The sequence below is a fragment of the Protomyctophum parallelum genome (genome assembly GCF_964188405.1).
Source record: "Protomyctophum parallelum genome assembly, chromosome: 8".
NCBI lineage: Eukaryota > Metazoa > Chordata > Actinopteri > Myctophiformes > Myctophidae > Protomyctophum > Protomyctophum parallelum.
Window position 1 is genome coordinate 12,148,258 of NC_139703.1, and position 28,000 is coordinate 12,176,257.

Here is a 28,000-nt window from a genome sequence, read left to right on the forward strand (position 1 = left end):
AAGAAGTTTCGACGGAGCTCTGGAGGTGGGATGCCAGACAGTATGTGGAGAAGTTCGACAGGGGTTGATGGCAAGGCACCACTGATTACCCTCATGGCGGTGAAAATGCATATAACATGGTATTGATACATTTAATGAAGCCTACTAGTAGATGATACTTAACACTCTAATTACCACCTGTTCCTCACTGACAAACTCATTAGAGACTGCCGACTCATGTAAACCTATTTCAAACTGTGTGAGTTAACTATAGAATAGAATCCATTTAAGGAATGACCATCTCTTGTTACTCCTGAAACTCCTGTACACTACTGAAAGTATAAAAGATGTGTGTGACATGTGTGGAGGTCTGGAGAGTGCTGGGGGAGCTCTGTAGGGAGACACTAGTCTCTCTCCGGTGTTATGACATATACAATAAAGGAATGGAGTTTGAATCCTGATGGTTGAGTCCTGCATCTTGTTAATTTGTTTACTTACTTATAGTAACATGGAAAGCTGCCATTACAGGTGTTGAGCACAACATCACTAGAGGCTGCTGTGACTCCTGCATGCAGGGGCTGCGTACTCAACCGTGGAGTATGCAAGGGCAAAGGTGGAGGTGCGTAGGGTGGTGAAGTTTGCACCCCACCCGTGCCAGCAAGTCTCTTCAGGAGGTTTACACGGGCAACGGTCTTTGCAGCGACTTGTTGGATGTGTGGCTTGAAGGTGAGGCTTCTGTTAAGTGTGACACCAAGGTACTTGGTGTCCTAGCTGTAAATAACAAACATAATTCATGTTGGTGATTATATAAAAGGTATTATCATATTAATTTATCATTGCTAAGTTCACTCTGTAAGTCTGTATATCCACGGGCATAATAGCATGATGATGCCATTACAAAACATGGGCTACATGGAAGAAATGTGTTTAATAAAACGAAATTAACTGCTAGAAGGTCCGAAATTAACTTAATTAAGCAGTCACCGTCTCTGTGTCATGTTATTCTTTCTTAATTTTACAGAGTATAGAGATCGACTACTATACAATTAAATAAATCTGTATACAAGATAATTACTAAATTAACTGTTAACTACATTAAAACATTTTGCGGGGGCAAGTTGGTAAAGGGGCGAGTCGTTTGTTATTCATTGTCACAGAGCATCTTGTTTTGGATAAAAAAAGTAGGAATTTAAAAAAATCCATAAAGGCAGCACATCCAAAAATTAAATAAATGGCGGACAAAGTACTCACATTTCCATTTCTTTTTTGGCACACACCAAAAGGCTACGCAGCCTTCATCAGAGCCCATCTTGTTTTGGGATTTGTAGGCACGCTCCTTTCCTCTGTTTTCTCTCTGAGTGTTCCAGTGTTGTGATATGAACCAGTTTAGCTTGTATAGGTGTTATGGACAGTGCTCTCTGTGAGCACTGCATGGCTACTCGTTTAGGCCGGCAGAGTCAGGGGTGAGGGGTTGGGAAGAGCGTGTTCTCCTTACTCTAAGGTATATATATACTCTAAGGTGTTCTCTCACCAAAAGGTCCCACAAGTTCAATCCTCACCGCAGGACATTGCGTTACGTCAGCAGTCATGAGTCAACGGTCAAGTTTGTCCTCTCACGGTTGTCTTTGAGTGAGACTCTGACCCCTACCTGCATGCCTACCTGCACAGCAAACACCTCACTGTTTGTGTAAAACGATAACCTTATGGTATAAGCTCATGGTAGTCACATTGTGAGCATGTAGATTGAGATTTTTCTGTATTTTTTGGGGGGGGAATTAAATACAAATTTTATAAAAACTAGATTAAAATGTTAGGGAGGGACTATGGATAAGAGATCAAGTAGAACTAAAAGCTTGGGTGTTGCACTCTGAAAATAATAAAATCAACAGGAAGTTAACATTTTTATTAAAAACACACAGCACTGTTTGGGTGATGCTGATGCTCAATATTGTCTGACCAAATTTGTTTGTGTTCATTTATGTGCTACAAGAGTGACTTTGAGAGCTGTTTCAGTGTGCAATGTGAAGTTATATTTTGAATTATGAATTTCTAATCAATGGAATTTCCTGTCCACAGGGTTACATCATGACAAGGGCCCGGTTTCCCAAAGGACAACTCTTACACCATGGTGTAAGAGTTCTTACACCATGATGTAAGAGGTGTCCTTTGGGAAACCGGGCCAAGGTAACTATACAACTTAAACTTCATAAAAGTGGTCTTGCCCTTTAACATTGTTTCTTTCCTTCTTTTTTTCTTTTTTTTAAGCCAATGGCGCTCACACACACACACGCACGCACGCGCGCGCACACACACACACACACACACACACACACACACACACACACACACACACACACACACACACACACACACACACACACACACACACACACACACACACACACACACACTTGTGCAACTTTTGTCCATGCAGCCTAGGACTAGCCCCCTTCAGTCAGCCAATGATGAGTGGGCAGCCGGCCAAGGATCGATGGTCATAACGTCACAGTGTGTGTGCAGGACAGGACAGGACAGGACAGGCATGATGCATGATGTGGCTGCAGTCCAGATTACATCATTTCACCGTGCTAGTAGGTGCATGGGCTGCCAAGGCCCGATCACCCAGTGACGAGTTGAGTTTTAAAATGACCAAGTATTGAATTAAAAAGTATATATTTTTTCTTCATAAAATTGCTAAATTCAACGCACAAGTAGTAGCCTGGATTTTGTATTTTAGAAATCAGCGAAACTATGCCACATCAAGGGTTTTATTGGGAAGAAATTATTCTTCCGGTTTGTAACAAATTAACAATTAATGAAGAATTTTCATCATGTAGACGAGCAAATCGGCTATTTTTCTCCTATACAAATATTAAATTCCCATTGACAATGGATGTATGTGAGCCATGTGTGGAGTTACCACACAGTCCCTGGGGGGGTCTGTGTGGGGGTCCCCGGAACATCCAGAGCCCCAGGAACGGCCCAGGGCTCGTACTGTACTCTGTGCTGTACTCTACTGTCCTGGTCACTTTAGGTGTTGCAGCTTTCTGTGCAGACATACAGACACAGAGACAGACATACGGACATACGGACATACGGACGGACGGACGGACGGACGGACGGACGGACGGACGGACGGACGGACGGACGGACGGACGGACGGACATAGCTCCGTAATGTCACCCGTGTGAAGTGAAGGGCTCTCTTATCATAATACATCATCATACATCATCTCATCACAACTTGCGTCCTCACCTTCGTCACCAATGTTGCTTCGTCATCAATGTTGTCAATAATTTACAATATGATGTAAAATTGTCCATTCATTGTCAATGGGAAATTAATGTTTGTGTAGGAGAAAGTTTGTGGAGCTGCACATTGGAGGGGCTATAGCGCCCTCAAAAAACATATCTGTAAAAATAACAGCAAGGCCACCACCACGGGACCCTCCGGGCTGATTAAAATGGGAACGGTCAGGCCTCTTTATGAGGGACTACGTGCTCTGGCAATATCCATGACCCAGGGATCATAAAAAGGATCTACCTTGTTGGACATAAAAAGCCTTATGACCAAACATTTAAGAAGACACACATGACTGCATGGGGGGTGGGTTACCTGCATGCTTGTTTGGGATGGGTATAGAAGGTCTGACTAGGTTATTGAAGTTAACACTCACTACCACATGGAACAAAGTTCTACTAGCCTAGGCTACAGCAGTCTACAGGAGACAAGAGACTCCCAGCAACGGTGAAACCCCGATTTATAGGCTAATAAAAGCATTGATTAAAACCACACAAAAACATAGGTTTATAAGACCTGATCAACATTCCTTCAAATGTGTTCATAACCATATCACTTTATGCTTAGAGCATAAAGTGATATGGTGATGAGCTGCCAACTAGGGATCATAGGACTGCATTCTCTCCTTACCTCTACAGGCTATCATTAAAACGTTTCTGGGGGAGGACCCTGATGGTACAGAGATGTTCACTTAAATGATGAATGGTTATTAGATGGGTCTTACATTGCTTCAGTCATTAAATAATTTTCTGTATTTTTGCGTTTTAATTTCTGAAACTGTACCCATCAATGCAAGCCCATACAATTATGAAACACAATTCACCAAAACACAGCTAGGAATTTACATATAATCTGTTTATGGGAGAGGAGTAGGACCCCCATGCTTGGGGGTCGAGTCCCCCCCCCCCCCCCCCACCCCCCAAAACACTATCTCCCCGATTCTCACAGTCCGATTTGGCAGTAAATGTTCTCTACCAGACTAGTAATTAAGAAGAGAGTGTCAGACACACTGACAGAGTTATGGACGAACTTGGCATTCGAAGAACTTGACAATGGGTGGGGGTCAGTCAGGAGTGGACAGCTTGCATCACACGGCGTACAACTCTGCGTAGGCCTACGTACGTGTGCTCGCTGCTCGATAACCCTTAACGACGTAAATGTGTCAGATTAATTATTAACTAAATGCGATATGAGCGTGTTGTTGTTTTTTTTCTTCATACGAGTAAGTTCATGCAAATAACACCCAGCCTGACCCATGCAGGAGGAGTGTACACGAAGAGAGCGCGGCCGTGGACGTGGAGTGCCTCCCCCCCAACCCCCCACGTGGAGTGGACTGTGGCCACACCCCCCCCCCCTCCTCCTCCTCCTCCAGTGCATAAAAGCAGCGACCGTCAGAGCTCTTCTTTGCATCTCAACTCAAGCAACAAGCAGCTTGAATAATCCTAAATAAAGAAGCAAATAAAGGACCTCGACCGACCGATGAGGTTTTAATAGGCTAGCCTACTACTCCGCCGCTCAAACACTAAAAAGGTAATTATTTGTTGTGTATTTATTATTTATTTACTGATGTAGTCTATTTCTGTTGCACTTGCAGTTGCTATGATGTTTTATTGTTCTGTTCTTAAAGATGCGAGGTTGAGAAATTGACAAGTTGGAGGTTCTCTGATCAGTGATTCTATACTAGGCGCTATATGAATGAATTAATGCATTTTATTTGTATGCACCTTTCCAAACATATAGTTACAAAGTGCTTTACAGACAGGTTATAAAACAGTAATCATAAAAACATCAAAACAACAAAGCATCAAAACAATAAAACATGAAGAAAATAACAGGTCAATAAAACAATTAAAAACAATATTAGGAAAAACACTTGGCATACAGATGCCAGTGCCTTTTAAAAGAAGGCACTGATTCTGCTAATCTATAAGAGCCAAAGGCAGGGAGTTCCAGAGCAAAGGACCAGGTACCCGAGCCGCAAAGGCCCGGTCACCCCGAGTGACCAGACGCGTTGCAGGAGGAACTAGGAGGGCCCTATCCGATGACCATTATATTTTATTCATACAGTTTTAGTGAGAGCAGTGACCAGGTAGAGGAATATAGGCTATAGAGGCGTGGAGGTGAAGGTTATAGCCTCAGCAAGACAAAATGTGTGTGAATGAGAGGAACCGAAGAAGTGGAACAGTGAGGTTACAGGGAGTAGCCTAGAGGTGGAGGACATAAAGGCCCTTATTTATCAATGCAACTTTTTTTTGTTGATAAATAAGGGCCAAAGTATTTAGGGTCAACATTTCAGAGCAATGGAGAGTGTGGAAAAGAGGCGAAAAAACAAGTTCAAGCAGGTTGGAATGGGTGGATAAAAGTGTCAGGTGTGTGTGTGTGTGTGACAGGAAAGTATCAGCATCATCACACCTGACACTTTTCTCCACCAATTCCAACCTGCTTGCAAGACGGTGGTGAGACCAGCTATGTTGTATGGTTTTTAGAGACAGTGGACATGAGGAAAAGACATGAAGTATAGAGCTGGAGGTATAGCAGAGACTAAAATGTTGAAGTTCTCTCTGGGAGTAACAAGGTTGGATAGGATCAGGAACGAATACATCAGAAGGACAGCGCATGTCATGAGATAAAGCCAGAGAGGCCAGACTGAGATCCATCTAAAAGACCACCCCTGGGTCCCGGGACCCATTACATTGAAAACCTATTTACATCACTGGAGATGGTTTGGACATGTACAGAGGAGGGATGGTGAGTATATCGATAGAAGGATGTTGAGATTGGAACTGCCAGGCAGGAGGTCTCTAGACAGAGGAAGACCAAAGAGAAGATTTATGGATGTAGTGAAAGTGGACATGAAGTTAGTTGGTGTGAGAGAAGAGGAGGCAGAGCCACAGAGGACAGGGTGAGATGGAAGCAGAAATGTCACCCTTGCAGCCTATAGCCTTTTTTGAGGGAGAATAATGCATTCACATTAGTCTCTCAGAATTAAATTGGAATCAAATGTATTAGATGAAATGCTCTGTGCATGCAGGGATGTTATTTCATCATGATTAAAGATCATAAGCTGTTAATGTGGGTCCTTGAAATGTAAAAGTTCGAGAACAACTGACTAACCTAAAGTTTTTGTTTTCCCTCCCATCTCTTATGATCTCTATCTCATCCAATTCTCTCTCCTGTCCTCCTTTCCTTTCTTTGCCCCCTTTCTAAAACCCTCCTAATCCCGGCCACCGCCACAGTTGTATCCACTCCAAGCTCTCCACTCCTCTTTCACACGCATACTCTCCATATAGCTCCAGAATGCCTCCCCAGCTGCAGTCTCAGAACCAGAGTAGTCCCAAGGTGGTGCAGGGGGACCTGGGCTCCCTGAGCACGGCCGTCAGGGACTTTGTGGAGGCCAACATGGTGCTGTGTCAGCCCGATGCCCTGCACATCTGTGACGGCTCTGAGGAAGAGAACCGAGCCATCCTGGCCCAGCTGGAAGAGCAGGGCATGATCAAGAAGCTACGCAAATATGACAACTGGTAAGATGATAGACAATCAATAGACAAATCAATAGATAAAATGAAGCATAAATAACCAGAACCGGATAGAATTAAGCACTAAAGGCCTATTCATAGTCTGGATTTTCGGTGGTAAGGTGACCACCGCTCCGGTGGTGAGCTGACCACCGGAGCTGAAATAACATTGAGCGGTGGTGAGTAAAAACAGAGAGAAGGGCTGGAGCGGTGGCGGTGGTTTGCTCTTCACCGCGGCTCGTGACGTCATGTTGTAGTTCGGTGGTCACCCCACCACCGTAAATCCAGACTATGTATGAGCCTTTAAACTATACTTGACCGAGGTCCCCCAGGGGTCTATCCTTATTGGCTCCCTCCTTTTATTCCCTACAGCAGGGGTACTCAACTGGCGGACCGCGGTCCGCGACCGGACCGCGGACCACCTCTTTGCGGAACACCCAAAAAAAAAGTTAATAATATAAATAACATCAGATGGTACATTTCTCATGTGAAATTGCTGCAAAGGCCCCCAAAATGTCCCCCAAGGTCCCCCAAAATTCTGGCGCTAACTCCCGGCCTGATTTGGAGTTCCACTCCGGGCCTGCACTCTGCACCCCATTATTGGTTGGTTGGAAGGGGATCTGATTTGTATAAGCTTGGCTTGACCATACTAAACGGGCATAGAGCCCCGCTCTCCGATGGACGCCGCGCATGGGACCGGACCTCGGTCTTATTCAAAAAAATATTTGTGGACCTTCATCATTTCTAGTTGAGGACCCCTGCCCTACAGTATACAGTTTTGTGATACGTTGCGTTGTGAGCTTGTGGATCTGCTATTTTTGCCAAATGTTCAACCTTTCTGACATGTCCATGCAGTATAGGGACACTGTAATAGAAGTGAGCCATGAGCCCAAAGTCAAAGTCATGCCAATGTACAGTAATGCAAATGTTATCTGCATATACAGTAGTTAAGTAAAAAAAAATGGAAAGAAACAGTTGGGTATATTGCATAATTATTATTTGGAACCAACATTGATTCAAAAGCTACATTTGAATGTGTAGGCTACCCAGTCAGAAGGTCAAAATAATGTATCCCAACCACAAAAACAACATACCTGCAAAGGTCATGATTAGTGGTTGGGCTGGTTCTGAATGATACGGTACAATCAATTATGTAATGTCTGCAGCAAGGGACCAGCGTGTTTTCACTATACACACATTATTAAAAAGAACTGTGTTATATGAAAATATAATGACACATTAAATGAGCACACCTCCCTCCCTTCCCTGCTCTTTATTTGTCCCCTTTATTTGGCAAATGGCATGCTTCACTTCACGATCAAGGATCACACCACCACATTAAGAAGTTTAACAACATTTATTAACAGAAATACCGGTGGGTGGAAATATAGTGGCCTTCTCCCATCATCAAAGTTACCCATCACCCTTAACTACTCGTCTCCTCTCCTCCAGTTGGTTGGCGAGGACAGACCCCAGGGACGTGGCGCGGGTGGAGAGTAAAACGGTTATTGTCACCCAGGACGAGAGGGACACCGTGCCCCGCCCCAAAGGGGGCGGAGTCAGCCAGCTGGGTCGCTGGATGTCCCCGGAGGAGTTTGACAAAGCCATGGCGGAACGGTTCCCCGGGTGCATGCGCGGTAAGTTTGACAAAGCCATGGCGGAACGGTTCCCCGGGTGCATGCGTGGTGAGAAGACTGACTGATGCAAATACATCCTGTCTTCACGCTGAAGTTCACTCTATGCTTTCTTTTGTCAGTTGAATTTCTAGAAATCTATTGTTTGTTGGTTTAACCACTTTGTACATGGTATCCCTATTTCGGGCATGTACATATGCGCATAAATAGAAACTCTCGCACAGTGACAGTGTCATCAAATGCAAAGAAATCTGAGATTCTTTATTGGGAAAATACAATATTTCGTTCCTGAGACCTTCATCAGATTACCTAGTTTGGTCCTCTCTTACTCATCTGTGGTTTTGTATAGGTTGTGCAAAAACCTTGTGTCTAATTGGGCACAGTATGACATAATAATAGCACATTATCCGGACACCAATTTTGTCCAATAAGGAGAGAGAACTCATCAGGAATCAGGATACAGGAAAAACAAGTGAAATTGGAAGTGATGACACAAACAAATGAGCAGACAAACTGGAATTGGAAGATGATAAATGGCTTCTCTCTCCTGATTGGATGAAATTGGTGTCCCACCTGAAAATGTATTTTTCTGTATTTGTATTTTATACCGCAAAGATCACATACAGCACTTTCAAGGTTGTTTCAAGTTGTTATCTCTTTCTGTAACTCTCTCTCTCTCTGTCTTTCTCAGGTCGCACCATGTACGTGATTCCCTACAGCATGGGTCCGGTGGGTTCTCCTCTCTCTAAGATCGGTGTGGAGCTGACAGACTCTCCGTACGTTGTGGCCAGCATGCGGGTCATGACCCGCATGGGGAAGGCCGTCCTCAGCGCTCTGGGAAGCGGGGAGTTCGTCCGCTGTCTGCACTCTGTGGGATGCCCACTGCCTCTCAATAGTAAGCTAAGGCCGCCCGAATTCTGTCTCTGTCTCTTTCAATGTTATTATTCAACCATTATGTATTTGTATTAGTTTCAGACTGAGGGAGTGACTGTATTTGGCTGCAGACCCCCATCTAAAAAATATGTTGTGCCAGGGACCTCCAGAAGCAAATATTTGAGTACAATTGTTTTGCTTTAAAAACGTTTATATACAAAGATTTGCAAAATAAATCATGATTTTCAAAAAACAAACAAAAAACAAAAATAGCACGAGCTTGTATATCTGCTATATATTTTTTTGCATATATCAAATATTGTTAAAGTGGTTAAAATGATTGTGATGCTATATTAACTAGTGTAGCTGGTGACCCTCTGATATCTCCCCAAGGACCCCACTTTGAGAATATTAAAGATTCTATGAACTGATGAGTTGTTCTGACCCCCATGTCTCTCTGTCTCTCTCTCTCCACAGAGCCTCTGGTGAACAACTGGCCGTGTAATCCTGATATGACTCTGATCGCTCACATCCCAGACCGCCGGCAGATCGTGTCGTTTGGCAGCGGCTACGGAGGAAACTCCCTGCTGGGGAAGAAATGCTTCGCTCTGCGCATCGCCTCGCGCATCGCCAAAGAGGAAGGCTGGCTGGCCGAACACATGCTGGTAGGACTTGTCTCACTACAGTCTGTCTATCTGTATCTATATCCAGGAGTATCTGCCTTCCCTCATTAATCTATGCATCCATTCATCCATCTGCATATTAATGCAATGTTAACATAACACATCTCACTCTCTCTGTCTCAGATCCTGGGAGTCACCAACCCAGCCGGTGTAAAGAAGTACATGGCAGCGGCGTTCCCCAGTGCGTGTGGGAAGACCAACCTGGCCATGCTGTGCCCCACCCTGCCCGGCTGGAAGGTGGAGTGTGTGGGGGACGACATCGCGTGGATGAAGTTTGACGACCAAGGTGAGGATTTTTTAACGATTAGACCGGCGATTCACTGGTTGGCGATTCACTGGTTGGGCCCTGAGGAAATTGCAAGTGGACCTCCAAATAATTGACATTTTTTTTGACATTATTAACATTAATATAAAGAATGTATGTATGTAAGGGAAAAAATGAAAGAAATCATGACTTGAAAATTAGTTTTCAATGTGATGCCGATAAATTGGAACTTAATACTACCTAAGTTCAAAAGGTCGAAGCCAAACCACAATCGATTGGTTGATCATTAAAATAAATAATTCTCTGAAAATGGACGCGGTCACGCGGCCCACCCATCTGATCACTCAACATGTCAGCCGCATTGCTGAACGCTTTTGAGATTTTGCTGTCCATTGGCTTTGAGGCAAAAACAAGATAGATAAAACGAGATACAATAAATACATAGAAATCCAAACAAGCGCAAAATAATAAATTAACCTCATCTTTTGTTCCCCTTCTCCTTGTTTCTGTTGCTAGGCAACCTGCGGGCCATCAACCCAGAGAACGGCTTTTTCGGCGTCGCCCCAGGCACCTCGGCCAAGACCAACCCCAACGCCATGGAGACCATCGTCAAGAACACGGTATTCACCAACGTGGCCGAGACCAGCGACGGGGGCGTGTATTGGGAGGGAATGGACCAATCACTGCCCGAGGGAGTCACCGTCACTTCCTGGAAGAACAAGCCCTGGAGCGCTGAGGATGGTAGGTCCACCTGTCAATCTTAACCACAGTCACCGTTTATTATTTTAGACATGTAATACATTGTACACATAATCACAAAATGCCCAAAATAGGGACATCAGGTTAAAACGTGATCATGTGATCATGATACATTCGAATGAATTGCTTCATTCTATTAGTGTACCTGTCAATAGAGTGAATTATAGCTGATTATTTCACAAGGCTTCCCTCTCTCTCTCTCTCTCTCTCTCTATCTCTCTCTCTCTCTCCTCCAGGTGAGCCCAGTGCCCACCCCAACTCTCGGTTCTGCACCCCCGCTGGCCAGTGTCCCATCATTGACCCCCTGTGGGAGTCCCCTGAGGGCGTCCCCATCGAGGCCATCATCTTTGGAGGCCGCAGGCCTGAGGGTGAGCAGAGACAAGACAATAGAATGGAATAACATAGGACACATTTAAAGGTGTGGAACATAGCAGCTTATTCTCAGGTCCTTATCTGTGTGTATGTGTGTCCAGGTGTTCCTCTGGTGTATGAAGCCTTCAGCTGGCAGCATGGAGTGTTTGTGGGAGCAGCAATGAGATCTGAAGCCACTGCAGCAGCAGAATACCAAGGTCAGTACCTGACTCTAGTCTGACATTATTCGCCATCAGTCAGTTTACTTAGTACTTGTTTACTAGTCTCTGGAGCCAGGCAGCTTTTCCACAGTCCTTAAATGCTACAGGGAGTCTGTAATTGGACTCCTAGTAGCTTTAACTAGTAGCCACCGTTAGGTGGAAGCATTAAAAATCGTGTGAGCCAAAAGTCTGTCTCTCTATATTTTATCGAATGGAATTTGTTTGCTGTGTTAGGAACAAAACATTGAGATACTCCGACTTATTGCATCTTGAATTCAGATTAGAAGCTAAATTCAGAAACACTCATGTCAACAGAATCTATAATCTATGGAAATTGGAAATATAGTCAAAAGAGAAAAAGTTATTGTCAAAATATCTCAGTATTAACAACCTCTCTACCTCCTTTCCTTCCAGGCAAAGTCATCATGCACGACCCCTTCGCCATGCGCCCGTTCTTCGGATACAACTTCGGCCACTACCTCTCTCACTGGCTCAGCATGGCCGAGCGGCCCAACGCCAAGCTGCCAAAGATCTTCCACGTCAACTGGTTCCGCAAGAGCCCCACCGCCGGCTTCCTGTGGCCTGGCTTTGGCGACAACATCCGCGTGCTGGACTGGATGTTCCGCAGGGTGAGCGGCGAGACCGGCGCCATGCCCTCCACTGTGGGTTACCTGCCCTCCGCCCAGTCCTTGAACCTCGAGGGCATGAGGGACACCGTGGACCTGGAGCAGCTGTTCTCACTGGACAAGGAGTTCTGGCAGAGGGAGGTGGAGGACGTGAGGAGGTTCTTCGACACCCAGGTCAACGACGACCTGCCCTGCGAGGTGGCCAGACAGCTGGACCTACTGGAGCACAGGGTCAGCCAGATGTAGAGAGAGAGGCTAAGAGGAAAATACATGGAGTAATAGGACAAGGACATTGTTTCTCAAATGTTTTAATTCCAAGGCCCTAATGATTTGCATTAGGGCCACAGACTCCCATAATTATGAGAGTGTGCAAATGGAAGCAAATCCATTGGTTCCAAAAAATAGCTGATATGCAAGCTACAAGATTAGATAATATATATCATTAAAAAAGAAAATGCCTGCAATGACAAACACCAATAGTGGTTGCCAGAGTGGAAATAGTTAATGATTCTAGAATAAAATGTTAAAAGTTCTAGATGGAATTCAATATTGATAATTGTAGAATATAATGTTCTTGAATCTTGTTAATATTATGTTTTTGTTTGTTTTTTTACAAAAGGGCTCTATTTTTCAATTCTTTCAAACATTCATTGTGGCAATTAAATATTTAAAATTCACTGAGCGAGAACAATATTTTGGTTTATCTGATGGTGTTTTATCGGGCACCCATTTTGGTGTTGGCATCATGTTATGCTTTAGCTATTGAAAAATAGCAGATCTACAAGCTCATATCGCGCCACCGAGTGGCGCGATACAAGCTTGTAGGTCTGCTATTTTTGAAAAATCGAAGACACTTTTAGAATCTGATCTCAGGTCAGAATGGGTTAATAATGAAACTGTCAGGATGTAATAGACATTTTTAGAATCTGATCTCAGGTCAGAATGGGTTATTGTAGTTAGTTTAGTAAAGGGACTTCTATGAGTCAGTGACATGTTTCTCTAACTTACTGGACATTCTGCAGATGATTTATGGATCTCTTTTCTTAGTTATTGTTCCAATGCGTTGCTTCACAGTTCAGACCTCAAGCCTGCCGCTATTTAAAATATAAATTATTGAAACGCACAGTATTTCACAGTATTGTCAGAGAAGACATATTATTTTATGTTAATTTATTTTTATATTGTATTGTTTTATGTAATGTTTCTGTATAGTTCCCCAATCTCCAAAGAGGGGAAAAAACAAGAATAAACTTTATTTAAATGTATTTTTGACTATTTTTGTCATTGCCATTGTCTGTGGTGTGTGTGTGTGTGTGTGTGTGTGTGTGTGTGTGTGTGTGTGTGTGTGTGTGTGTGTGTGTGTGTGTGTTTGTGCACGTGCGTGCGTATGTGTGTGCCATTATTACACATGCCATGATAGTATGAGTATTGAGTAATTTAAATAAATTATAATAATACAATTATGGCACTCATTGAGTCATTGGAGCAGTTTAGTCTATCCAGATTGGAAAACATTGGTTTTTATCAAGTCTGAATAATAACAAAACCACATGGAAACAGATTTGAACCTAGGTGGTTTGAAATGTCTGATTTCCAAGGATGTATCCAACAAATGTACCTGAAATACACCATCAATCAGTCACTGCATAGCTGAGAGTGTACACAGAAATCAAAACACGGATAAGGAAAGTTAATGATTTTGATTAAAACGTTTTCAATCATTTGCACCGTGTGACAAATAGATTTCTCAAACATTTTCATTTCAAGGACCAGTTTAGTATTGCTAGCATTAAAACTTTGAGTGTAGGCTACATATGGACTAGACCTAGAATGCCTGTGATAATTTAATTATACTTCGTACACTCTTGTTGTTACATACAGTATGTACTGTACATACTGAATGTAACAACAAGAGCCGTTCTAGGGCTACATATGGACCATCAGCTATGGATCCATCCACTTCCATCTTACACTGATTTAAGTATTTGCAGAATTATTGTACATTTCAAGCACAACTCAATACAAAACCTTTCAGAGTTAAGGTCCATTCTGTTCCTAATTATCAATCATTTAGCTGGGGACCACTCACTGACCCCACTATTTTTTTTTAGAAGAATGAAGAATCAGTGGCATGCAGCTTTCTTAAACCTGTTACAAATTACAGTGCCTCGGTTCTTCCACAAGATGGCAGCATTGTAGTGCAGTTGCAGAGTTGCAGTAAAAAAGAAAATCCTACGTGTCGCTTTCATTTCCTTCCGACTAGATGTAACAACTGCAACGGTCCCCAATGCGACGTTCCACAACAACATCCAGCAGGCAGAAACACGCACGTCCAGACGTCCTCCTCTCGTGTGTTAATGTTTTAGCGTGAGGATGAGTGGTGCTAATGGTGATAATAGTCGTGGAGATGTTCGCGTTCCCCTGAGGAACCTGCTCAACTCCATCCAGTGTGTCAGAGACACGGTCAGAGGTAGGACACGTTTAGTCACAATCATACTATAACAGCATGGCGTTCACATGCAACGCAAATCTGCTAACTAGCTCTATACACAGTTTTTAGTTTTTAAGAGGGCCTGATTGATTGATTGATTGAAATATTTATTAACAGTTTGTAGAATTTACAGTACATTTTAAGCACAAACTCAATACAAAGACTGTCAACTGTGAGTGGACGACCCAATTAAGCATTACACTTGTTTACAACAGGGTCCACATTGTTCAATTCATCAAAACATTTAAAGACATACAAACATTTAGAGTCATACAAATAGACATTTCTATGTAGCTAAAGTACAGAACAGGAATTCATCATATGGGAAGCAAAAAATGGAAAAGATACAATATACAGTGAGGGAAAATGGGGGGGGGGGGGATTCAGATTTTACAGAGGCCAGTTTCGAATTGCAGCCATCCGTAGGTGCCCTTTGAGAGCGGTTTTGAAGGAGTCAAGGGATTCACATGTCTTAATGACTGTTGGTAGGGCGTTCCACATTTTGGTGGCATAGGAGCGAAAAGAATTTAGTCCCTTGTTTGTGCCGAATCTGGGTTGTACATGGTTTGTTGCACTCCCTCTGGTGTTGTGGGTGTGGACTTCGTTTACATTAAGGAAGTATTTAGACAGGTACATGCAGAGCCGAAGAGTTTGATCAATCCTCAAGGGCCCCCCCTTGATGGTCTAAAAATGAGTTCTTTAGCATACTTTTACCAATGAATTAGCCTATACACAGACAGCGACTGATCAGCCTATTTTGGACGATATGGGTCTTTTCTCGAGTCAGTGTGTAGTCTCTTTGGTGAATTCTTGATCAGTGTTATTGGGCGCGTTCGGAAATAGCGCACTGAGCCCACTGTGCAATGCAAACTAATAGGCGAGTGTGCTCCGGTGTGGTATTTCCGAACGCGCCCTTTATGTCACGCCTCAAGAACAACGACAAAAGAAACCCGATTAGCACTTTTTAACACCTCTTGGACGGCCGGTGTCTCTCAAGACAGACTGTTGCCTGAGGAACAACAGAGGCGCTGTTTTCCCGAATATTTGACGATGGGATTCTCAGATTGCCGGCGGAGAGGTCCAAAATGTTCGGAATTCCCAGAAAATATGTAATGTAAATGTAAAATGTCCACGAAAATCTTCATGGGGGCCGAAAGGGGCCCTAGGATTCTTCATGGGGGCCATGGCCCCGTGGCCCCCACAGACTCTACGTCGCTGGGTACATGGGTATCTTGGTGGTGTATCGAATCTTGTGGACCAGACCCATTGCAAGATGCTGTACTCTGTCGACGACCCTAAGCCATCCCAGCCTGTCAAAGTGGGCAGGGCTGAAATGTGTGTCTGTCCATAAACAGACAAACTAATAAATAAATGCATTCATTTCGGCTGTAGTTGGTAACCTTTAGCAGTCTAGTAACTGTCAAATGGTCCTGAATCAAATCTGTCAAGTCTTGTCGGTCTTAGTTATATTAGTTCTTCCATAGCCGTATCTAATGACATGGTGGTCTTTGTAAACACATTACAGTGTTGTTCAGACTCTCTGTGGTTCTCATAATAATTATTCTAATGTTTTGGTTGTCTGTGTATTTTTGTCCACAGATGGCGAGTCCAACGAGTCTGACGGAGCGTTCAACCTCTCCAACTTCTGGGATACGCTGAGTTGAGTTGTTTCCTTGTTCATTCTCATTCGGCATGATCAATCATTACCTGGGACCAGTGGTGTCATCATGACACCATGCAGTACCAGCGGCGTTCGCAGAACACAGAACAGCTGATATAGCTAGCCTAAGCCTATTGTTAAATAGTGTATGAGAACACAAACACAAAAGTAGACTTAAAATAGTCAGACAAACATCTTTACTGAGCACTAGCAAAACTAATAATAATAATAATACATTTTATTTATATGGCGCCTTTCAGGTCACTCAAGGTCGCCTAACAAAACAGAAAAGAAATACAATACAATAAAGCAAGTTTAAAAGGTTTGCTTTGGACGAATGAATCTGTTCTATAGGAGGAGGCATGCTTGTGTGCAGACTGCAGAACACCACACAGCAGCAGCAGTAGCCTACTGCATGCTGTAAGTGTTAGTGTGCAAGCATGCTTACCGTGCGCTCAGGTATAAACAGTTAAAAATGTCCTGTTGTTATGCAAAGTAGTATCCACTTGATTCGGCACGGTACTTGACACAGTGTGAAAATAGGGGGCCCCTCCCCCTATGGTCAATAAACCTAGAACACTGGGTACTTCCACTACTTTGTGTGTCTTGGAAAGTCTGGTGATGCAAGGTTGATTAAGCGTGCACGCAGCCACGCACATGCACAGTTTGGTTCCGTGCCTGCGCGTGCACGTCAAAAAGTACTGGTACCACAGCATGGTACTGCGTTCTACAAGCATGACACCACTGCCTGGGACTGATTCTACAAATATCTTCAAAATTATGACAGTTTATGAATACAAAATTCAACTATTTGGTCAAGTATATAGGGTTCATCTTTGTCTCATCATTTACATTAACTCATAAGCGTGTGTTGTTCCCTCACGTCCTTTCTTTTGCCCCACATCTCCTTTCCCTCCCTGGAACGAGGGAAACGAGATGTAGTGTGTTTTTATGTTCTAATTTTCCATAATGTGGGCTCCCAGCCTCGTCCTTTATGTCTTCATGTACAATTGTACATCAAAGTAAATGTCTCTCTTCTGTTGTCAGACCAGGCAGTGAAGACTGTGTCCCAGGAAGCTACTAAACTCAGCCTGGCCTTCTCCAAACCCCCAGTGCCATCACAAGAGGTCAAGAGCAATTAGAGCATTGTTATTATTATAGTAGTAGTAGTGCTACTACTTGTGACTTGTGACTTGCGACTGTAAGTCGCTCTGGTTATGTGTGTCTGGCTGCTAAATGCCTGAATTGTAAATTGTAGGTAGTTAAAACGGGTGCTATAGGCCAGTAGCCGACAGGCACAGGTCTAGTAGTTTAACCCATTTAGGCCTGACCTCAAATTTTATTGACCTAAAAAAATCTTCTAAATCATCCAGTTTTCTGAAATAAATATTTTCACGATAAAAAAAAAAATAGCAGACCCACAAGCTCGTAGCGCGCCACTCGGTGGCGTGCTATGAGCTTGTAGATAATTGATTTTGCTTGATGATACCATTGTATGATTGTACAGTACTAGAGCATTGAGTTTAGCAGCGAGTGATTATGCTTAGTATTAAATGTCCGATATCCCTTGTTTTCATTCTCTCTACCTCCCTCCATCCATCTCTCTCCATCACTCTCCTACCACCTGTCCCTCGCTCCAGGATGGTGAGAAGTTGTCAGAGACGATGCAGAAGAGCATTCTAACATTGTCCACTGTTTACTATTGGCTTCCCAAAAGTCAAGGTACGGTAACAGCTTTGTATAATTATCTGTCTAGCTGTACAATCCAGTGTTTGTCACACTTTAAGTTGATTCTACGAGCCCGGGCAGCTGGCGTAGCCGTCTGGGCACCAGCGTGTCGCGGGTTTGACTCCTGATCCCGACGACCTTTGCTGCGTGTCACCCCCCATCTCTCTCCCTATTTCAGGTATTAGTCTGCGGCGAGCGATCAGAAACGCCACAGTAAACGTACTGCGGGGAGTCATACAGCTAGTAGAGGTCATCCTGAGTTCACCCCTACAGAGGTACACACACACACACACACATATATACGAACGCACGCGCACAGACACACACACACACACACACACACACACACACACACACAGAGAGAGAGAGACACGCACAGACACGCACAGTCACACTGAGACTCACCCCAGACTGGGATCAACTTATTTTGCAGTTTTGTTATCCAGTTCAGAGTGGACATAACGGTGCATCATCGAGTGGACATAACATGGAAACCAAAAATGCGCTCCTCCAAAATGACTCCCCTCGATGACCAGAATGAGTCATTGACGAATCTGACAAGTTTCTTCAATTACTAATGGAATATGTTGTTTGGTGTATACATCTTTTATTCCAAATCCTATCGCGACCGGCGATACTATAATAGACTAGCTACTTCATTTGGCATTCGTGTGGGGGAACAAAATGCTTTTTATTTACTCACCCCTTTTCATTGTGCTAGTTGGAAAGCACTTTCTAAATTTGTTTTCAAAATTGTCTTTCTGTCTGACTGTCGTACTCCAGTCTGTCTCAGGAGCAGTTGAACACAACAGGAACTGTGTGGTCAGCATGTGACCGCTTTGGGCAGCTGCCTCAAGGTCAGTACATCAAACGGACCAGAACATGTTATGATTCTTTCACGGAAATGATTGTATTATGTTATTGAGGGGCGCTAGCCCCTCCTATCTCTCCTATGTCCACACAGTACACAAACATTGAAGACAAAAGTGTGTAAACACAAGCATGTGTAAACGCAGACAAAAGTGAGGACGCAAAATCGCAAATTGTGATTGGCCAGAATGAGATTATGTACAGTATGTATGATGATAAGAGCGCCCCTCACTTCACACGGGTGTGATTATATAATATTACATTAAATATTTTAAACATTTAGTTCATGCTTGCTTCAGTCCAGGTAACTCTCTCTCTCTCTGTGTCTCTGTCTCTCTCTCTCTCTCTGTGTCTCTGTCTCTCTCTCTCTCTCTGTGTCTCTGTCTCTCTCTCTCTCTCTGAGTCTCTGTCTCTCTCTCTCTCTCTGTCTCTGTCTCCAGATAACAAGGCAGCAGTGTTGCTGGTCCTGTCTTCTCACATAGGAGTGGTCAAAGATGCCATAGAGGAGATTGAACAGGTGTGTGAGAAAGAAATTAATTACGCTATATTTGCCGTTTTTGAATCATTTTTGAAAATGTGTAGAGACTACAGTTACAGGAAACCAATAGGCCTCAGCTTTTTCTATGAATTGAATATGAAGGACCCCGTCACTACAATGGAAACAAGCCATACCCCCTTTTTGAAACTAGCTCCTCGCCACTCGCCCTACACACTTGCACATTGGATTTAAATAATTGAGACGGCACCGGAAAGTCTCTATTATTTATATACGTATGCTCAAACCGAGTGCAAGTGTGTGTGGCGAGGAGCTATTTTCAAAAAGGGCCATCGGCTTTCTTGGGTTATAAATCCTCTTGTATTGAACTGTACTTTCCTGTGCTTTTTTTTCTTGCAAACTGTTAATAAATCAATCAATCAATGCTAATGTGCCCTCTCCTCTCCAGGCTCTGCTAGAGGTCAACGACCCCTTCGGCGACGTCATGGACGACGACATACAGGAGGGGGCAGGGCCTCGGGATAACCAGGACACCTATTGGTCGGAGCAGGACCGGCGCGTGATTGGTCCGTGCCAGGGTCTGATGAAGGCGTCGGCGGCCTGTCTTCGGAAGCTGACGGCGGCGGTGAAGAGAAACGGTGACGTCGCCACCGCCCAGAACATTGAGCAACTGGACGACCTCGCTGATGTCACCAACCACATCAGTCCTGTGTGGGTACCATGCAGCATACATTACATCTTTATTTATCTAATTTATGGATAAATAAACTTAAACTTATTTAGCAGGTCTTTTTTTTACTAATGTATGGACATTACAGAGGCTTCCAAATATGAACACAAGCATACATTTGTAATCAAGCTGTAATAATAATAATAATACCGGTAGCTCAAATGTATATATAGCGCTTTTCAAAATACCCAAAGCGCTTTACATAAGAACACTAGGAACAGACTTTATTCAGACAAAAAAACAAAACAGATCAGTGTGAAGTATATTCTGCACCTAAGTGACCCTGTGTTGTAGCAGCGTAGTCTAGGGAAGAAAGGAGTCAGGAAGAGGATCATAGTCTAGGGAAGAAAGGAGTCAGGAAGAGGATTATAGTCTATGAGGGAAGAAAGGAGTCAGGCAAGAGAATCATAGTCTATGAATGATGAGGGAAGAAAGGAGTCAGGCAAGAGGATCATAGTCTATGAATGATGAGGGAAGAAAGGAGTCAGGAAAGAGGATCATAGTCTATGAATTCTGTTCAGGCAAAAGCATCATAGTCTATGAATTCTGGTCAGTTTTACTGAACAGAGTTCTCTCAGTTACAAAGCGCCACAGGCAGAAGGCCCTGCGGCATTATGGTGTCACATCTCAGCAGATCTCAATGTGAACACACCACGGCAGTTGACAACATTACAGTATATACTAACTTCAGAGTCTCTCCTCCATGGGAACTAGCAGACAGCCTCCGCTGATAGGAGCCAATCAGAACGTTTACTCACAGGATGTAGGGCTGGGCGATATGACGATATATATCGTTTTCACGATAGAAAATGTCTATCGTGAAAAATGTTCTCTATCGTTTATATCGTTGTGTCGCAAAACAAGCGTTACGGCAGTATTTTACGTCACAGCGCCCAGCCACGCTGTGCTGTTATTTCACAAACATGAAGGGAGATGATGGCTGACGAGATTCAGAGCGGTGTGACACTAAAGTAACCGGCCAATCACTGTTATAAATGCAGGTTTCATGTTGGGTCAAATTGATAAACTGCGTGAGCCACGCATGTTTTACACAGTTGAACAATTGAGCTTGTCCGTCGTCGGGTGCAAACTTCTTCTAAGACTTTCCTCAATACCTGTGCAGTCCTCCTGCTGCGTGTCTGTCTTGTTTTATTGTTCCAAATAAATTATTCCATTTGAAAAGTCCTTAATTCAGCAACAGCTTCCAACAACAACAACAACAACACAGACGCTAACTTAAGGAAAAGGAAAGGAAAAGAAAAACCTCCACCCATATACGCACAGCTGGGCATGGAGAGTTGACGACGTGGTCGCGTTCTCTCTCACTATCGCCTGTAGTCAATTAAACATCTTTAAGCTGCCCAACGTCTTTAACAAACTACACTACAACAGAACATTTTGATTCCCTATACAGAGCTTAAAATGAACTAAAACAACTGTGTGGCAGTGAGTGACAAACTATGACATGAGGCATTTCTTTTTTCCTTAAGACAATTTAATGCAGACACAGGCCTGTACTTCTGTGTCTGAATGGGAACGTCTTATTTCTTTATTTTAGCTTTTTAATTATCATAATAATAATAATAATTATTATTATATATATTTTATTTTGTATTATTTTTGTACTTGCTTTGGGCCTGTCTGTGCATGGGCAGGGCATCAGTATTATACCGGTATTCATATAATTAGACTGGATATTGTGTATTTACATATTGTAATTGGCGTGTTCTTTTCCTGTTTTTTGAGTGGTGCAACCATTATAGACAGCTATGTGTGTGTCCCTGTCTCCCTGTATCCAAGCACGGAAATAGCATAATTATTGTCACCATCAAGTGTCACTGTTGTGCAGCATAACACACAGCCAGAGGCCAGGGAGGAGAGCTTGTACAGTACAGTACAGTGCGGTATGGTATGGTACAGTACAGCACGAGTAAACAAATATGCTATATCGTGAGTATATCGTTATCGTGATAAAATAAATTCTATATCGTGATATGAGATTTTGTCATATCGCCCAGTGATGATGTTCCTGTGAGGGTAGGAGGGAGTCGGGACTCATGGCAAATGGCTCATGTGACTACATTATATATTTTACCAATAAGACAAATTAAATACCTGTACTATATGAAGTATGCAGAACATTGTTTAACACGTAATGAAAAAGGTAGGATGTGTTCTTATCTCCAAATGATTAAGCTATTTGTGATTAATCATTTGGAGATCAGAATACATCCTACCCTTTTCATATTTAGACTTATCAATTCTGAAGAAGAGCAGAGAGTTCTCTCAGCACAGCTGTTAAGGTTTCTTAGATAAGTTACCATGATAGGATCTGCACCCGGAGTCCCGGACCCATGGGGTGCTTGACTGCATCCTGACAAAAGGCTTTGTTTTTACAGGCTTAATGGTAAATAACTCTGATATCTTCTATCTAGTGGGATCTCACAGTCTAAGCAAGTTACCACAACCAAACAGTATGGGGGATATACAGCTGTCTCAACTTACACCTCCTGTGTGTCATCCATATGTACATGTGTCTAGATCTGATCCATCAAGTGCAAGGTTAAAAAGATAAAGGGATAAACGAGAGAAGGGGGGACATCTTAACCAGACCTCAGCTGGGGAAAAGCTATCCTGAAATGGTGGGTTTTGAGTGAGGTTTTGAATGAGAGGAGAGAGGAGAGAGGGAGCAACACCATGGTAAGGAATGCCGGGTCTAAAGTAAAGCATTAAACAGTTGAATATCTATTCAACTTGTTTCTCATGCTCATAAAACACTCGTACTGTTGCCAGCTGTGAGTGTAGACGGGATACTCCTCCTTATCTAAACAGATAACAGTCTACTCTAAGCCCTGTTTCTCAGCTCACAGTTTATGGAAAAGCTAAAGCAATATAACTATATATAACAATATTATTTCACTTCCTCAATGGTTAATAAATGTAAATCTCTCTCTCTCTCAGTGTTGATGACCTGGCACTGAGTTTGTATCCTCGTATGGACTACAGTGGAGTGGAGGACAATGTACGCATGCACGCGCACACACGCGCACGCACACACACACACACACACACACACACACACACACACACAGTTCATGTTTGTGCACAAGAATGCAAGTTGCAAGCGTAATACCCTTGATGTTGTCCATTGTTATGCAACCTGTGTTCTGACATTAACGTTGATGTGTGGTTGAAGTCCAGTCTCATAAAACGTGTTTCTGTCCACAGGCTTCTAAAGTGGCAGCAGTGGTGAAGAAGGTTCTGGACATCACCAGGTGAGGATTATTTACACGCGGCTGTTAACGATCATGACATTTTAGTTGGCAATTAATTGCCTACTATTGTCCAGTAATTGATGATTTAATTGTGTTGTTGTCATTGAACATAGAAATTACATTCTTGTTTCCCTTTTTAAATTTTGCAAATTGTACATATGACAAATAAGTTAAATAATAAATATACAAAGAAATGACTATTGATCCACTAAGACCTGAGGCCAATTCTACACATGCCTTCTGAAGCAGCAAACTTTTTTGTAAATTACTGACCCACCTAAAAGAGTATTTTCTGATTGCTGGAGAGAAGAGGAGACAAATCTATGTACTGTATAATCTCTGAAAGAGTTTCATCCGCAACACAATTGTATACAATATGTAGTGGTCCCTAATCTGTCTCTCAGCTAAGAGGTCCTTGCGCTGAAAATCATTGAAGACCCCACTATAGCAATGATTAGTATCAGAATATAGCTTTAACAAACTTAAAAAGTCCAGTCATGTCATGTATGTAAGTCTCTCTGTCACTGGCCGAGTCACGTAAAGCAGGGGTTCCCAAACCTTTTCATGCCAAGGACCCCCATATTGACACTAATTAGCCCCGCGGACACCCATTTGAAAAGATATGCCAGGGTCCCCCATAAGAGAAGATTTTTGCGGCCCTAGCAGTGATTCCCAACCCGTTAAATTTCAAGGACTCCCAGTTTGACATGCATTAGGCTACGGACCCCCATTGAATGACATTTCTATCTCTGGGACCCCCAATTTATATTGTAAAATAAATGTAAATTTAACTTGAGAGTGTACAAATGTACAAACACATTTGTACACTCTCAGAGTTACAGACCCATAAGGGTCCATTTTGGTTAGAAACTATCATTTAGTTCCAGGGACCCCCTGGAACTCCTTCAAGGACCCCTGGGGGTCCCCGGACGTAAAGCGCGCTCTCTCTCTCTCTCTCTCTCAGGTCCAGTCATGTGTGTGGAGAGTCAGAGCTGACCTGGGTTGAGTTCCTAGAAGGAGCTGTCGATCACAATCTGCAGAAGACCAGACTCCTCATCCAACAACCAGACAGCTAGTGTGTGTGTGTGTGTGTGTGTGTGTGTGTGTGTGTGTGTGTGTGTGTGTGTGTGTGTGTGTGTGTGTGTGTGTGTGTGTGTGTGTGTGTGTGTGTGCGCGCGCGCAGAAGCAAGCCAAGTGCGTTAATACAGGAGTACAAATGTGTTTTTATGTGGGGAATGCAGAGAAATATGAATAAAAGTGTTTTTCTCCTGTTGCATACTTAAAGTATGTGGAAATCCTTACTAATTAATTTACCGACTTTCAGTCTAATAATTTCTAGCGGAAATTAAAACTCAAATGATTCAGATAAAAGACATTGACTCAAGTTTCAGTAATAATGATATAGAAATGCTTATTTACAAGCGTGTTGTGAACCAGACGTAAACCAGAATCCTCATTGAAGCACAGGTTTAAAAGAAGCTGCAGCGAGTCCACACAAGGTACAGAGGTCATTGCTTGCATCAAGTAGGTTAACGGAGTGAAGAACATGCTTTTATAGCTAGGGGGGCCCTTGCCTTCCCTTTAAACCTCTTAACTAGTAACTACATCACATGCTGAAGAATGGATAAGTTAAATTTGGATGCTACAGGTCCTTCCCAGCATCCATGTCATAGGCCATAGGGTGTATGTATGTGCCTATTCTGATTATTACCCATTTTAGAAGAGTTTACGTCATCTGCTGAGATCTAAGACCTTGACTCACAACGACATTAGATGCAGTAACACACCCGCTTTAGGGATGCCCATCCTCTATTCAGGGTTCTGAAACCAGTTAGAACATGTTTAACAATATTAATCAACTCGGCTACATGTAATGATTGAAGACATACCATATAATTATATATTAGACAAATGAACAATAATGATTAAATTAAATGATACAATTATGCAATAAGGTCTGGAAAAAAGATAGACGATACGGGCACTCAAAGTTAAAAAAGAGGGAGGCCTTTATTCAATTAAAAACAGCCAACATGTTTTGACCATTAGTCTTCATCAGGGTGAGAAAGATCATAGGTCATTGACTGTATACTACAGCAGAAAACGTATGTATACTATAGCAGTAATAGTAACGGTAGCTAGTATACTAAAGCAGCAGTAGCCTCACAAATGTGCTTGTATTTGTATTTTGTATTATCAGAAACAACAATTCCCTGTATATTTGTTTATACTATAACAGCGGTAGTAACATGGTACTACCATGTTACTATGGTACAAGTATTTGCATATAAATATATTATTAATTAATTAAGTAGTGTTAATGTAAGAATATCATTGAAAGTTGTTATATCGGTATCGGGGTCGATAATATCGACTCGATATAGATACATGATCCACTATAACGTTCTTGCCACTTGCAAAAAAATGAAGGAATTTCATGATGCTCAAGAGAAAGATAATCCCTAAAACCTGAACTGAAACCTGTTATGCACATTAATTGACACCACCTCCCACTCTCTGATGTATAGGAGTGAACAGCATTATATAAAGACACAGCATTTTTGTTGATTCTGATTCTGAAAGAGTAATGACTGAAAATGCGTTATTCAGTGAAGATAGATAATGTATAAGATGGTCATACAGTACTTATTTGTTGGGAGAACCCTTGTCAAAATATGTGGATGCTTACATGAACCCCATTCACTTAGGTCACATTCTCACCTAATACTTCAGTAGACTCGGATGCGTATGGGCGGAGAAATGGGATTCTTGCATATTTAATTTGCTGCGGTTTGCCTTCACACTGTCATGATCCGATCAATTGGAAACGCAGCAGGGTGGACCTTTATCAATGTGTTCCATTCATAAACTAGCCTACACAGTGAAATCTATGGTGATAAAATTACACTCATAACGTGCATGTGTCGTGCCGTCTGGGACCCCCCCCCCCCCCCCTCTCTCTCTCTATGCACGCAGCCGCCACACACTGTTCTTTTGGGCATGGAGGCACAGCGCTGCATGAGCGCACTGATATAACTCCCCAGTCCCCACACAGTGACAGCACTCCATATTTACGGTACGCACAGACAGACAGACAGAATATTCTGTAGGCTATAATAGGCTACACTGCAGTGTTTTTATGTGTTTTCTTAAGCAATTGATTAATGTACACATCCTCATTTCGATCAGGGCTTCAGTCTCCTCATTCGACCACGTCTATCCACAGTAACGGGACATCTTTGCGCTGCGTAAAATATGCCTTCTCCGTCTCCAACTGTGTTCAGCTCCTCACCCGCCACATTATGTTTGCTTCATTTCCTTTATTTACTGCGGATTGCATTCACACCTGCACCGAATCGTAGTCGAGTGCGATTGGAAGCGAAGCGAAACCCCCGTTTTTGGGCAGAGTAAAATGCGGTTCTTTGCTGCGCATTAGGATTCGAATGAGCCTTCACACCTGCCAAAAGAAGCACACTTTCTGAAAATGCGCAGCAGGATTCGTTTTAATCGCAGAAAAGCTCTCTGGTGAGAATGTGACCTTAGATACCCATCAGACCTGATCGTCAAGCTACAAGACTATACTGGCAACATGGAGAAGACAATGCTAGTATAGTGACATATGATATTGAATCACTATGAAAGAATCGATCAAATGACTTCGTCATTAAGCTGGCCTCAGTTGTTATGAACAATAACCTTTTTATTTTTGAGAAAAACAGCACTGGCCTCGTCATCAGTAGCAAATGTCTACGGACAGTTTGAAAAGGAATGTGTGCTGAAGCTGAATCCAGACAAAAACCCTTACCTGTCTAGTCCTATAGGCTATACCACACATTATCTGTATGCTTCCGATCCCTTACCTGTCTAGTCCTAGGCTACCACACATATCTGTATGCTGTGCCTGAAACCAGTTTTTTGGACATTCTGATTAAGAAAGACTGATACATTCTATCTACAGAAAAGACAGACATACCGTAACACTGACACAATGCGTACCAATGAGTCAGTTATGCTCCAGTAGATCTGAATACATTACCAAATTACAGGTGATGCATGCTAGATTCATAGACAGAAGCTAGCCATTCTACTACGCCTACAAGAGGATACTCTGACAGAGGGCAGGCTTAGCCTCGGAGACTACAGACGTTCCTCACACTAAACAGATTATCCCCCTGAAAACAAACCCCGTTTCCCAAATTATAAGGGAGAGAACAACTTTATGAATATATGGTGGCCGCTAATAGATTACTTGCCCATGGATTTATCTACTCTGATTTATAAAAGGAAGGGATGCATTGGATTGAAGAACCCGGCCTATGCAGCTGTACTCTTGCAATTTGCCTTCTGATGTGCCCATGTGTGTTGTGTATACTATTACTGTAAGATGTTCCAAGGCCAGTGAGTCGATGTGTTTCCTCCAACTGTGCCTTGGTCTGCCCCAGGGTCTCCTCCCAGTGGGACGTGCGTTGAGGACCTCCCTAGGGAGACGCCCGAGAGGCATCCTAACCAGATGCCCGAACCACCTAAGATGGCTCCTTTCCAGG

General features: G+C 43.0%; 2 protein-coding genes across 5 annotated transcripts; both read left to right on the top strand.

The window, feature by feature from the left end:
* The first annotated feature begins 4,688 nt into the window (after positions 1-4,688).
* Positions 4,689-12,913, top strand: pck1 (phosphoenolpyruvate carboxykinase 1 (soluble)). Of its 2 annotated transcripts, none has more exons than XM_083771357.1 (10): positions 4,689-4,809; positions 6,516-6,800; positions 8,247-8,431; positions 9,120-9,323; positions 9,779-9,966; positions 10,108-10,270; positions 10,766-10,990; positions 11,245-11,376; positions 11,482-11,577; positions 11,995-12,913. In XM_083771357.1, the coding sequence occupies exons 2-10, from the start codon at positions 6,577-6,579 to the stop codon at positions 12,450-12,452; spliced, it is 1,875 nt and encodes a 624-aa protein (XP_083627483.1). In that variant the 5' UTR covers positions 4,689-4,809; positions 6,516-6,576; the 3' UTR covers positions 12,453-12,913. The 2 variants fall into 2 exon arrangements, with proteins under 2 accessions (XP_083627483.1, XP_083627482.1); XM_083771356.1 differs by lacking the exon at positions 4,689-4,809 and adding an exon at positions 5,972-6,027.
* A 1,586-nt stretch (positions 12,914-14,499) lies between these two features.
* On the top strand, positions 14,500-27,999 carry ccndbp1 (cyclin D-type binding-protein 1). 3 transcript variants are annotated; one of them, XR_014569628.1, is made up of 12 exons: positions 14,500-14,676; positions 16,297-16,356; positions 17,405-17,484; positions 17,998-18,079; positions 18,264-18,360; positions 18,869-18,942; positions 19,396-19,472; positions 19,900-20,162; positions 23,143-23,203; positions 23,410-23,456; positions 24,421-24,605; positions 24,640-25,114. XR_014569628.1 is itself a non-coding variant. In XM_083770947.1 (12 exons), coding segments are annotated over exons 1-12 (1,050 nt in total). In that variant the 5' UTR covers positions 14,500-14,579; the 3' UTR covers positions 27,900-27,999. The 3 variants fall into 3 exon arrangements, 1 of the variants encoding a protein (XP_083627073.1); XR_014569629.1 differs by having other exon boundaries at positions 24,421-24,591; XM_083770947.1 differs by lacking the exon at positions 24,640-25,114 and adding an exon at positions 27,899-27,999 and having other exon boundaries at positions 24,421-24,531.
* Position 28,000: the final 1 nt, after the last annotated feature.